This window comes from Notothenia rossii, assembly GCF_949606895.1.
Source record: "Notothenia rossii genome assembly, chromosome: 4".
Classification (NCBI taxonomy): domain Eukaryota; kingdom Metazoa; phylum Chordata; class Actinopteri; order Perciformes; family Nototheniidae; genus Notothenia; species Notothenia rossii.
Genome location: NC_136902.1, coordinates 48596600 through 48610008, shown reverse-complemented (window position 1 = coordinate 48610008; position 13409 = coordinate 48596600). Strand labels below are relative to the sequence as shown.

The window sequence follows — 13409 nt, the reverse complement described above, 5'->3', positions numbered from 1 at the left end:
TACATTTTAGTTGATTTAATATATTGAATCAGTGTTAGGAATCAATATTGATTCAACCATCATCTAAATGGGAATCTAAATGTAAAACTTACATTAAAATATTCAACTTTTCTAAGCATACTGTAACACATTAAAAAAGTGAATGTTTTTCACCAATGAGTTTTCTGCGTATAGGTCTACATCTTAACAGACCATTAACAAGTGCAACATCAATACTGTACTGAATGAAGTGGTCCAAACTTGTAAACACACACTGCAAAAACTAAGCCTAAAAGAACAAGAAAAATAAACAGTAAAATGAGTAATATATTACTTAAAATAAGAAAAATTATCTGCCAACAGAACAAGAAAAATTCACTTGCCGAGACCTTCTTAAAACAAATAAAAAAAATAAGGCCTAAAAAGATCTACAGATATCTTAGAACAAGTGTCTTTAAATCAAAATTAAGTAAATTTGAATTGAAGCAAGGAATATCTTTAACAATTATAATCTTATAAGGAAAATGTGCTTGAATTCAGCATATTCTACTGCTTTTGTCCCAAAATTCTATTTTATGTTAGGCAACATATGCAGTCCCAGTGCAGCTTCAATTTAAACAGGTACATTTGTCTATATAAAGATAAGATTTAAGAATTATTTTCTTAATATGTAGAAAAATCTACTTAAATTCAGCATTTGGTGCTATTAAAGTATTCTTAAAATAAGGCTAAATACCAAGAAATATAGAGACAAAACCTTCAAAAATCTTTAATCCTATCAATATAAACTTTGACTGCTTGCATAAAGAAAGATATGAGTCTCAAATGATTTCTTTTAATGTTTTTATTGTTTTCAAACAGCGTAGTAAAGGTCAGTCATCAGATATGTCTTTAGAGAAAAAGAGAACATTATTTCACTGTAAAATGCAACGCAAGTGAAATTCTCATGACACTTTTGACTCAGCGAACAATTTTGAATAGGCAGTGTTTCCCCTATATACAAATAGTGGCGGCGCAGCGCCGCTGCTGAAATATGAGCGCCGCTGCTAGGGGGCACCAGCCAGGTACCCAAAAAAAAAAGAACAAAAAAAAAGATTTCTTTACTTTTTTTTCTTTTTCTTAAAATAATAATAAGTGGCAACCCTTTTTCATTTTTGATTGTTTGTTATGTGGATTTATAGTATTTTTGCTAAATCTTGAGACATTGCCACTGTATGTACTAGGCAGGGCCAATTTCTGGCATAGGCGACACAGGCGGTCGCCTAGGGCGCCAGATCTGGGGGGCGCTGCACTGGTAGCTCTGGGAGGGAAAAAACATTTTTGACCGTTGGCGCTCATCCAAATGTTCGGCCTTGATGTCACAACATTCATAATTAAGTAAATGTAACACCCTTTTCACCCCGGTTACACGTTTAATTTGCCCTGTACGGTGGGCGCTGTAAGTGATGAAAGCGGGGGATGTTGGCTTATCAAGTGCCAAAGTGTGGAGGAGAGCTCTCCTGTCAGAGGCTCAGTGAGGTAAAGGACTCTCTGAGTGTTTAGATAGTTAATTTTAGTCTAAGTTATCTCAGTGGGTCTCAAACGTTTTGACCACAAATTATGTAAACACATATTTCCAAGGCACTCCTTTATAATTATTAGGATAAATAAAAACAGGTTTGAAATCATTCCAATGTATACTATAGGACAGTAAACCAAAAATATCGTTTCAGGTTGGAGAGATACAAAAATATGCATAAATAAATAAATAAATAAATGTTAACTAGGTAAAAATAAGATATGAATGAACAACAAAAATAAAATAAGCTACATTTATTTGTTATTGGCTATGGTAGGTTATTGGTTATGTTCATATACTTATTTGGTTATTAAAATGTAAACCGATCTTTTTCATATGGGCGTTTTAGAGTTGTGCCCCCTAGATCAGGTCTTTAGTAATTGTGTGCCCAAAGTGCACCAGATTGAAGCATTTTACTGTAAAATGTTCAAAAAAGATCTTCGCCAGGGAGCATACCCCCGGACCCCCCTAGAGGATGTGATGTCCACCCCCCAATTCAAACATGTTCATACAATACTGAATACATTTGAAGCCATTTTGACGTCTATTACCTATGTCACTAAGTTTCTGTTTTTGCAGTGTATTTGTCTATTGTAGAGATTTTCAGTTATTCTTTACATATAAACTGTAGCCTAAAATCTCACCTAGGGCAGCACATTTTCTAGAACCGGCCCTGGTACTAGGCCTCAAGAGCCTTTCTTGTGCTGACACACAGAAACAAATTGGCGGGGCGCACTTTGCACGCGCACACTAAAAAATTCCACGCGCTCCGCGCTCACATTATGCTGCTGGGCCCACGTGCCTTAGCACCGCTGCTATGACTCCATCCTAGGGGAAACACTGATAGGACTACAAGTATGAGGGGCCGCTATGGACTTTATTCAGAAATACCGTTCACATACATATGTGAAACACTCTCACACACACACAACTAAAACCAACATAATTTACAAACATATGTAAAAATCTCTCATATACACATATGAAACGCTCTCACACACGCATGAAATCCAAAGTTATTCACATATACACACACACACACACACACACACACACACACACACACACACACACACACACACACACACACACACACACACACACACACACACACACACACACACACACACACACACACACACACACACACACACACACACACACACACACACACACACACACACACACACACACACACACCTACCTGAAACACTCTCCCACAGATATGGGATAGTGTGTTTTATGTGTGTGTGTGAGAGCGTTTCAGGTGTGTGTGAGAGCGTTTCAGGTGTGTGTGAGAGCGTTGCAGGTGTGTGTGTGTGAGTGCGTATCACATGTGTATATGAGTGCGTTTGACATGTATATGTGAATGACTTTGGATTTCATGTGTGTGCGAGCGTTTCATATGTGTATATGAGAGATTTTTACATATGTTTGTAAATTATTCTGGTTTTAGTTGTGTGTGTGAGAGTGTTTCACATGTTTATGTGAACGGTATTTCTGAATAATGTCCCTTGCGGCCCCTCATATATAAGTGCCCTAATCACTAATGACTGGAACTTGTTCCAGTCGGCCATAGCCTTTTTGTATGAAGTAGTCATGTCACAGTCGTGAATGGCGTCCAAGGGGACTTCTGTCTGCACCACAGACAGAAGTGTTGCAATGCACTTAGGATAGGTGAGGTGAAAGGTGAAATAACATGCCATGAGATACATCACGCTTTCATGAATGTCCTCTTTTGGGAAGGTGAGCATGGGCATGGTTCCAATGGCCAGTATACAGTTGGTTTCGCAGATGATGACAACAGGGCTGGAGAGTGGTCGTGTCTGAAGAAAGGTGTTGGGGTCTTCTGCAGACTGACACAAAAACAGACAAAGAAATCATCACAAAAAGCCAAACAAATATGATCACAACATTTCACTCTTTGTGTCGACATGAGAAAATTCTTATAAATGTTCTTACCTCAAGGACGTGGAGCACAGCCTCACTTGCATGCCTTAACTTCTTGGGTGGGGCCATAGGTAATGGGAACATCTCTGGTAAAGCCTTCATCATGTGTTATCATGGCAGTGCTTTACTGTTGAAAAAAAAAAGTTTCATTCCGTTTCCTGCAGTCAGTTAATAAACAGACATGGTCAGAGATAATAAATCACCTTTGTCAAGCTGCGGAGGCCTCATGAGCTTTTTGAAAACTCCATAAAACTGTGCGCTCTCACAAAGGGTCCCCCACCGGGTCTTAAGTTCCATAAAGAAGTGGGAGTTACCTTGATTGAGGACCCGCCGTAGTTCATCCATTAGCTAAGACAACGAGAGAGAAAATATATAGGAGAAACTTTCAGATCTACATTCCAAGGGTTAGTAATTCGTCTCATAATTGAAATTCCAAAAAAAGATTCATATGTGTGTAATGTGATTGAAATGGTCACTTAACAAAAATATTACAGTGCACATAGAAATACGTATGTCTGATGCACACACTATTTTAAATACGTATTGTGGACCAATACTACTAACAAAATAATGTTGTGTGTATCAGAAGCACATTTGTGAAATTTGTTCTTTTTAAATAAGTGGAGGGTTTTTATATATCTTTTCAGAATAAATATGTGTATTCAATCAGCATATTTGAGTCATTTATTTATGAATAATGAGACAGATCTGATTTAATTGTCATACTATTTCTCATTTCAAATTTGGTCTAACGTTAACCGAATTAGGAAGCATAGTTGTACATAAAACGAAAACATTTGCTTTCATGATCCAGTTCTCCAAAGCAAGGATAAGCTTTAAGAATCTTGGAAGGCCTGTCCTGCTCCTTTGTAACATCAGAGTCAATGAAGGCCCTTCTCGCTTGGATTTCGAGGTCCAGGAGCTGAGCAACATCCATCTTGTTTGGTCTGGCCTTGGTTTTATACATCGCCTGTAGAGTCTTATAGTGTCTCGTCTGGGTTTGTGGGCTCTCAGTTTCTGATGCTAGAAAACATAAACCCCACTATTTTAATTTCTGATGTTAAAGTTTAAATGAGACATTAACACACAGCCATAGTGACTGACACAGGGCAAACATAGATGAGTAATCTTGAATAAAAAAGGGTTCTAAAATAGCTTATTGATATGGTTACATTGTCTTGAATAGATTGAACTATCCACAGGGTATATGCAGGAATCCTGAAGTCAAATGTAATACCTTTTAAGACCTTTTTTAAGACCCTTTCCATACATTTTAAGACCTCATCGCAACTTTGAGTTCTAACCGGTTACATTGGCAACACACTTTACCTCACATTTACTATATTGATTGTAAGATAGCAAAACTAAACAGAGTGCAGACAGACTACTGAAGCCTCCTCTCCACATGAACTTCAACCTCTCTGTGAAGGTCAGGTTTAATGCAGTATGCCACTTTTTTGTTTCTGTAGACTCTGTGCTCTTTCATTCCAGTAAAACTCCTCAGAAAACATTAGAAACCAGTATTTGACCAATAAACAATACAATTGACAAAACTTTGAACTATGAAATATGTTAAACTTTGGTGAGCTTCAGCGGGGTAATGCCATATAGGAGCTCCCTCACAAATACCCAGGGGTTAAATTGGGCTGGGGCTGTCCGGGGCTAAGCCCTGGCACATAGGACGATGCTCTGACGTCATCACCCTCACACATTTGTCATGTTTACAAAAAAGGATATATATGTTAAGACTTTTCTCATTCTTAATATAGACTATATTTAGGGTCTATATGTGTTGACTTTACTTTAAACTAGCAGATCTCTGTGACCGGATATAGTTTGGCTTCCGTTCACACGCATTCAATTCATTAACATGCCCGTTCACACTAGACCGCTGGAAATGCTGGAAACGATGTAGTACATATGTCAGGCCTTTAAGTGGTGCTGCTGCCGCCCGAAATACACCAAAAGCAGCGAAGAAGACCCCGGAGCATGGTTGCCATGGTTGCCCTTCTGTTTATTCTCCGCGGTGGACGGCGTGTTCTCCTGCTGTATCTCTCAGGTAGTCCACCAGCAGATGAAAAACACCCACCTCTCCGCCTCTTCCAAGGAACGAGGGGACCGTGCGGCAATTTCCGTAAAAAAAATGTTCCACCGGTCAACATGTCCGTTAAAGTTTAAATCTTCCGTACAAAATTAGAAAAGTGCCGGTCAGAGGTCTTCTTTGTTATTTATTGAGCTTTAAAATAAATTGATAACGACTCTGTTCTCTGTATAATAATATAATAATATTTATTAAACGGTGACTGCCTCTCTTTTCATCCCCCTCTTCTGACAGCCCAGCAGCAGCAGGAGACGTGCGGAGAGGGAGGCGGGCTATTTCATCGTTATCAGAAAATGATCATATAGGGTACACACGGAGCCGTTGGACCCCCAGAGCGTTGCGTATGCCGGCCTACCCACCTTGGGACCCGTTACCGTCGTCGTTTAGTCCCCCCCCCCCCCCCCCCCCCACACACAGAGCGGAGCAAGGCAACGAAACTTAAAATAATAAGCAGCATTTTACGGCGCGCTATGCATGGGGCCGCCTTGTGGGGTTTCCCGACATGTCGTTTCAGTAAATTAAAGGGTGTTTCATGTTGTCGTTGATATGAACCTTCTTAATACCTTGGAAAATGCCGTTTAATACTTTTTAATAGCCTTAATTTTCGCTAAATTGATTTATCAACTTTTAATACTTTTTAAGACCCCGCGGACACCCTGATCTACTATTTCAATTTCTGTACTTACCACATAACTGTTTAGCCTCCGGGTTGCTGCATCGAGATAGTGGTGATCTCTCCAAGATCAAGGTTGATGCGGTGGATTCATCAGTCTTATCAGTGGACGTCTCATGGCTGCTCTGAAATCTTAAACTCCTAGGCCTCTTTCTTGAAGGAATTGAACCCTGCTTCTTTTTGGGGGTTGTCACATTCTGGATCCTTTTCAAAAGCTGCTTTTTCACCGTTTCCTTACAAAACACACACACAGCAAGTTGTGTTATAACTCACATTAAACTAACTTGTATCAAACAAAATACACCACACAAGCAGTTGCACAGAGCTCTTATTGAACTGGATAAAACACATCACTCCCAGTTTGATAGGCAAATGATTGCAGTGCTTTGTCTGAACCATGAGTTGAAAACTTGAATAGTGACATACCCACTAAGAGTGATGCAAACATAGGTATGGTGAAAAAAGAGATAACTATTCGAAGCAGAAAAAAAACAGTGTAATATACCATCTGACAATGACAGATTTTTCTTTTTGGATATTTTACAAATCACTCCCCTTTCAAACTCTACTCTTGTTATTTTTAACAACTTTTTTTTGTTACTGTCATATAGTATTTTATACCTGTTAATAATTGAGTCTCTAATGTCTCATTAATAACTATAATGATCATATCAAGGTGTGCCTTAACCTCACTGAGCTGAGGTTATTTGAGCCTCTCAGGAGAGAGCTCTCTTCCACCTGGTTGTAGAAAAGCTCTTTAAATTCGTTAGCATAGCTAGCTAACCAGATGCTAATAACAACAGATCGCCACTGTGCTTACAACTAAAGACATAGCCTCGCAAACACTGCGCCATGTGTATGGCTCCTTATGGGTACTGCAATATTTGAAGAGCTGGAGCGGCATTCCGATGCTCTCCGTTACTCCTTTCAGACGAGACATAACCACGTGAAGACCTATGGTGAAGACACGTTACGCTCGTGTTGTGTTCAATGAACCCGTCCTTGGCCAGGAAAAACAGGCACTAGCTTGTTTAATTATTTTGCGATCTAGATTTCTTCTTCTTTTTTGAAGTGCTAAGTTGTCTGACTGACGGACCCCCCCCAAAACGAATACTCTTCGGTTCTCCACGAATTACACAAGTCACCCAAATCAGCGTTAAAAAAGTGGGAGGCGCCGAAAAGCGACTAATTTGCATCACTGCACTCAGATCTACTGGTTTGAGATCTGTCCCGAAGCATTGGGTAGTAGCCTACTCAATTAAACACTTCGCCATTACAGTGAGTTCACGGCTGCATGGATAGTTAAAGTCATCCCCGGCTGCTCTTTTAATGGAAATCATGCTTGTGACTGTATTCCTGATCAATCGACAGCGAAGATCTTTGGAAAGGACGTAGTCTCCTTCTTCTCCAGCACGCTGCTTTTCAGAAAAGGTGCTTTGTGATTGCTCCAATTCTGCATCTGTGTATAAGACATACAGTGGACTAGGAAGCTGTACGGTTCTGCTGGCACCATGTTGGGGTTGTTGGCTTTGAGAGGGGAAGGAGGGTGGAGAAAAGACAGGGGATGGAGAGGGGTTGGCAGGAGGGAAACAAGGAAGGTTGGGGGATGGGAATAGGGCTGAAATCACAAGTCCCATGAGAGGTACTCGGTCTACACAGGTCTCTCTCCTGGCCCTGTATAAATAATGGTATTTACAATGAAAAGAGCACTACACTGTGACAAAAAAAATAATCATCACAACCAAAAAACTCGACTTCTTCAAATAGCTGCATGATGACTAGGAAAGGCTTACTTGGTAACAGGTTTAAAGTCCCTCAAATGTTAGAATCTAGAATTACCTCATTATCATCATGAGTGAGTCTCCAAATGGTTGTTCTTCTGAAGAAGTGCTCAGGCCCGGGAAGGAGATCACGCAAGTCCTCCTTAGATAGGCTGGGCAGCATGTCTCTGCTTGTATTAGCAGCTGAAAACAGATTTAACCACACAGTTAATAATAAGGTAAAAAGCAACCAATAACATATTTATCTAAATACATAAAATGAAAGAGTAATGTACATTTCTGGCTGGCTTCACAAGATTTTATTTAACATTAAAACATGTATTGCAATGACTTATAATTTAATTTAAAAAAATTGCTGTTACAATAGCCTGCACCAGCACCGTATAGATAGAAGAGTTACGACAGCGGAAGTCCAAAAACGGTTATCGTCACGTGGTTCATGCAGACGAGAATCGTTCCCCGGAAGTTCATGGCGGGCAATGTGAATGCATTGATAACAGGAGATAGAACTTCGACTTTTGGTAATTATTAGTGAATAAAGGTTTTGATTTGCAATATTTATACAACAAATCGATATGTGTATGTATTTACATCAATATGTTTTAAAAAATAAAATAGAATTTGCTAATATTAAGTGATAATATTAGGATTAGTGTGAACAACTAGTTTACATGTTAGGCTAACAGTGCCTTGGTTAAAGAGCCTGTTGCTGTTTATTTATAGCTTTGAATTCTTTCAAACCAATATTATCTTCTTAAACTTGTATAGTAGTCAGGAGCATCACTTTCTAATGTTTATTGATATATTTAGAGGGAGGGGATCCAAAGGAATGCTTCAAAATTCAGATTAGATTAATTTCTACCATTTTCTTAAATTCATGGTAGTTCCAGTAATCCCATGGTAATTGAGGACACAAGTTATCTAAATGACTAATGTCATCTTTATGGCTTTCAGAAAGGACAAGAGACCGACAGGTGACTATCAAAGGACTAGCAGCAGCAGCAGCAGCAGCAGCAGCAGCAGCAGCATGATGATGATGTTAAATGTGTTGTTTTAGGAACATCCATTGCAAATACATGGAATTCAATAAACATTGAATAGCATATCATGCAGTTTGTCTGTGCCTTTTCCTCCGTGTTGTCCTGGTTTGCTGTGCTGCCTCCTAGTCGCCACCATGGTTTGCTGTGCTGCCTGGGGATGCTCAAATCGCTCTGAGAAAGGAGTACGAATATACGGCTTCCCCACTGACACAGAGCGGAGGAAAAAATGGCTGGCACAAGTCAGCAGGAGCAATTTCATGACCAACAGCAAAAAAATATGTGAGGTTAGGTTATTGTATACAAACACTGCATTTGCACTTTTTCACAAAACGAAAACCACACCATTGGGAAAGCTTAATGTTTTGTTTAATACAAAAAAACAGGGAAAGGCTTGAAAAACACTGAGAGTTGAGACTCAGGGTGCAGGGTGAGGGTCTCAGTGCAGGTATTCAGGCTCCATTGAATCCCCCTCTGGTTCTTGTGCTGAAAGAGGGAGTAACAGACAGGAGAAAGGGTTATACACACCTATATAGCACACCCAGTGTTTCCCCTACCATTGTCTTTGCGGGGCGCTGCGCCCTGCCAACGGAGCCCCGCGCCCTGCCTGAAATTCAAGCTGTTTTTATTTTGTTTTTTCTTTAAAAAAAATATATATATATAGCACCAAATTTCAACTGAAGTCATCTATCTACGGTCACTTTTCCCATTGAACATGTGCTCTTTTATTAAATAAACTAAACGCCATGTTATTTATCCAATGTGTTCATGTTTCAGTGTACACTGCTTTGTGTATTCACATTCTCCCTCCGCTCTGTTTCTGAAGGGCGGGGCTCACACACACACACACACGAATGCACACACTCCAGCTCACAATCAGAGACAAGAGCGGAGGAAAGGAGGAGAACAACAAAGTGTAAAAAAGTCAAACAAATCTGCTTTATTGGCACGAGCTCTGCTGTCTGCCCGTTTGTGTCCCCCCCAAGTTTCAAATTCGTTTATTATTATTTTTTAACCGCAAGCCGTTATCGTCACGGGAGAAGGACACACACAGCCTGCCCAGGTGGACGCGCGCGAACGCGACAACGAACGTAGCGTGCGCATTCTAAAAATAGCTCACAGATGGAGCAGGTAACCCGGTTTTGAACTACAGTATTGAGATGTGAGTTGGTTTATTCAGTAAATTAGCTCAGGATAATTGGATGTTCTGTCTACACCTGTTGATGTGAGGCTAATGCAGGACTTGCTAGCTTGATGCTACCGGCATTTAGCGGCAGTGACTCAACAAATTGCCACTTAAAATGTATCGTCAGCAATGTATGACAAGTAGACTGCTTGTTTAATGTTACACTAACACCAATAGCTCAATATGATCATAACACGATTGCTTTCATATCAGAGATCAGATGAGGTGGAGCTGCCTCCAGCAATAGAGGATGAGGCAGAGAGAAGCAGCAGCAGCACAGGGTTGCAGCAGGTATGTTATATGCTGTAGTCAGGTGATTTAAATGTATCAATGAAAGGAAGAAGTGTAGACAACATGATAAGGGAATACAGTTTAAATTAAAGTAATACAGTATAGTGTAACACTGTACTGTATTACTTTTTAATGTCCAAATACATTTGTTACTGTACGATCTCGATAACAATAATTCACAGCTCCTCTCTGCTCCAGAGGATAACAAAAATGTGGGCGCCCCGACATTTGTTTTCGAGCAGCACCCTGCCAAGGCAGTAAACCTAGGGGAAACACTGACACCTATTGGATGGGAAATTGCCTTGGGGAGATAAAGTGTGGTCTTTGTTCCCAACTGAAGTTATGGAACTTTATTATTTGTGAGTTTAACAAAGTATGACAAATGGCATCAGTAACAGATGTGATATGAATTTCTATAAAGTTGTCTCACATTCTTGGTCATATTTTATATACAGTATATAATGAGTATAACATGTCCAGTAAGTATAAAGTGTTTCCTAATACTGTGTATTCAACCACTATGGTATAGTGTATGGCAGAGTCCTGCACGGGTCTGATTTTCAAGACCCGCTCCCGCGACGTGCAATACCGAACCCGCCCCGCTACCCGCACATATTGCCAATAGTTCCGCAACCCGACCCGACCCGCCGGCACAAGACCCGCAACCCGACCCGAACCCGCATATATATAAGCAGTGAAAACGTGCAATTATTAACACACGCAGTTGCATATTTGGCTCAAAAAGCCTGGGATGTTGGTTATTTTCTGCATCTAGGATGACACCAAAAGCCTCCCAGATGTTGGATTTCGCTCTTGAGGAAGAGTTATTGAAAATGCTGTATTCTCAGAGAGCTTCACCTCAGCCATTCAGAATGTGGCGCGCTCAGCAGCAGATAGATGCGCTGCAGAGGTTATGAATATGCTCGGTCCCGCGGGGGAGAGGTCTGAGGATTTAAACATTAAACTAAATTATTATTATTTAAATATATTTATTATGCAACACCCGCAACCCGACCCGCATCATCTTTGTTTTACCCAGAACCGAACCCGGAAAAAAGCGTTTGAAAAAATACCACCCGCAAATCACCTTTTTTGCGGGTCACCCGTCGGGTACCCGCGGATACCCGACCCGATGCAGGACTCTGGTGTATGGTACTATGGTATGGTATCCTAGCTTAATCTGTTATCTGTAAACGTTCCCTAAATCTACTAATTTAGGGATAATCCACTGACATCCTTTAATACACATGTTAATTTGAATCAGATGTACTGATAATATCTGCAATATAAATCTTTAAGCTTCTTCTTACCTTTAAAAGTCCGTCACGAACGGTCTATTATGCTGCAACTCTACAGCTCTGCTAGCCTTGGCGCTAACTTCCGGGGAACGATTGAGAGGCTCCACGGTCCGCCATTGCTGTAAAAAAGTGGTCCATTGGAGTGAACGGAGATGACGTAACTCTCAGTCTATACGGCGCTGGCCCGCACTATCATACAACAACGCATTGTGAAATGCTGTCTACAACAAAAAAGGGCGCCAAAGATGGCTATGCTAAATACTTTACTGTCAGTTGTGGAAGGCTCATTTGCTTCTTGACATTATTTCTGGCAATAATACAGTATAAATTAAAATGTTAACCACGATTTGTCATTTGTGCAGTTATTAACAGCTTACAGTAGATATTAGCTAAGTTAACACTAGATATGTAGCCAGCTAGCTAGCTTACTTTGCATGCTAACTTGTTGTCCAACCGATTCAAATAATGTAAAGCTTGCTGGAGAGGTGCAGCATAAAATACACGATTACATTACCTTTTAATGCTGCAGTTGCTATAGAATCCATGCCCGGATATGTGATATCTCTTCCATTTTCATGCATGGCGTAGTTAAATGTGAAATCACTGAGGTTCAGTCTTCTGCCTGAAGGAAAGCTAGCCAGCAACCCTGAAGCTAGGTACCTGACCTAACACACGCCCTTAACGGACCCTTTTCACGGTTCCCATTGGAATGTACCATTTCTTAAAAAAAGAGGGGTGACAGAGATATTGTATATGTTGTAAATATTAGGAATATTAATAACTGATGCAGTCATAGGTAACATTTAAAACATCTGTTTCTAGATGCACATCATTCCACAAGTTATTGGAGGCATTTTTATGACGTGTATATATATATATAGGAACATGACTCACCGGTCTCCTCCATACAGCTAGAGAATGTGATAAACCCACTTCATTAGTTATTTTCCAGGGCTAACACTCTCTCCATGACATGCGAGATTCGGAGGAGATTTGCGGAGATCCGAATGTCACGTTTTTAGTTTTGTATGTCTAGGTTTGGGTTTATTTTGCTGTTCGGTTCTCCCTGTCATGTTTTCCTCCTTGTGTATTGTCTGGTCCCTCTCTCTGTGTTTTTCCTCCCTGTCGTTAGTTTGTAATGTTAGGGACCCAAAATAGTGCCACTACAAAGTACTACCAATCGAATCCAAATTGCCTGAAACGTGCTCCTAACTGTTTTTTGGGGGGTCAATGTTGGCCTCAACACCCCCACCACCACACACAGACTACACCCCCCCCCCCCCTACAGAGTACCCCCCTCCCTCCCCCATCAAGAAAAAAAGATTAGAAAAGGCAAACAGCATAGATTCAACATTGATTCAATGTTGGCAATTCAATCATTAAATTTGACCACAATACAACGTTGATTCAATGACATCTTTTCAACATTTAAGGTTGATCCACCATCAATCTTCAACCTTAACCAACAATCTACATTTTTGACCATAATTGAACGTTGATTTAACATATTTTGCTATCTGGGTAAAGTGTACAGATAATATATATATATATCAAT

General features: G+C 40.2%; 1 protein-coding gene across 5 annotated transcripts; it reads right to left on the bottom strand.

The window, feature by feature from the left end:
- Positions 1-805: 805 nt before the first annotated feature.
- On the bottom strand, positions 806-13072 carry LOC307035774 (uncharacterized protein). Of its 5 annotated transcripts, none has more exons than XR_013807180.1 (9): positions 12749-13066; positions 12369-12574; positions 11867-11973; positions 9167-9565; positions 8101-8225; positions 6275-6494; positions 3691-3835; positions 3500-3614; positions 806-3393 (listed from the first exon to the last, which is right to left on the bottom strand). XR_013807180.1 is itself a non-coding variant. In XM_079675470.1 (9 exons), exons 4-7 carry the CDS (start codon positions 9339-9341, stop codon positions 4251-4253), a joined length of 780 nt encoding a protein of 259 aa, XP_079531596.1. In that variant the 5' UTR covers positions 9342-9565; positions 11867-11973; positions 12369-12574; positions 12749-13072; the 3' UTR covers positions 806-3393; positions 3500-3614; positions 3691-4250. The 5 variants fall into 5 exon arrangements, 3 of the variants coding, with proteins under 3 accessions (XP_079531596.1, XP_079531598.1, XP_079531597.1); XR_013807181.1 differs by having other exon boundaries at positions 3802-3835; XM_079675470.1 differs by having other exon boundaries at positions 3691-4510; positions 12749-13072.
- Between the last annotated feature and the right edge of the window lie 337 nt (positions 13073-13409).

Bases quoted from the DNA above. Each gene is read 5' to 3' on its own strand.
- LOC307035774 (XM_079675470.1), bottom strand. From the start codon at position 9,341: ATGAAATTGCTCCTGCTGACTTGTGCCAGCCATTTTTTCCTCCGCTCT. The intron at 6,495-8,100 runs GTAATTCTAGAT...GTGTTTTGTAAG, and splicing joins TCACTCATGATGATAATGAG to GAAACGGTGAAAAAGCAGCT. The intron at 4,511-6,274 runs GTAAGTACAGAA...TATGTTTTCTAG, and splicing joins GGAGGCTAAACAGTTATGTG to CATCAGAAACTGAGAGCCCA.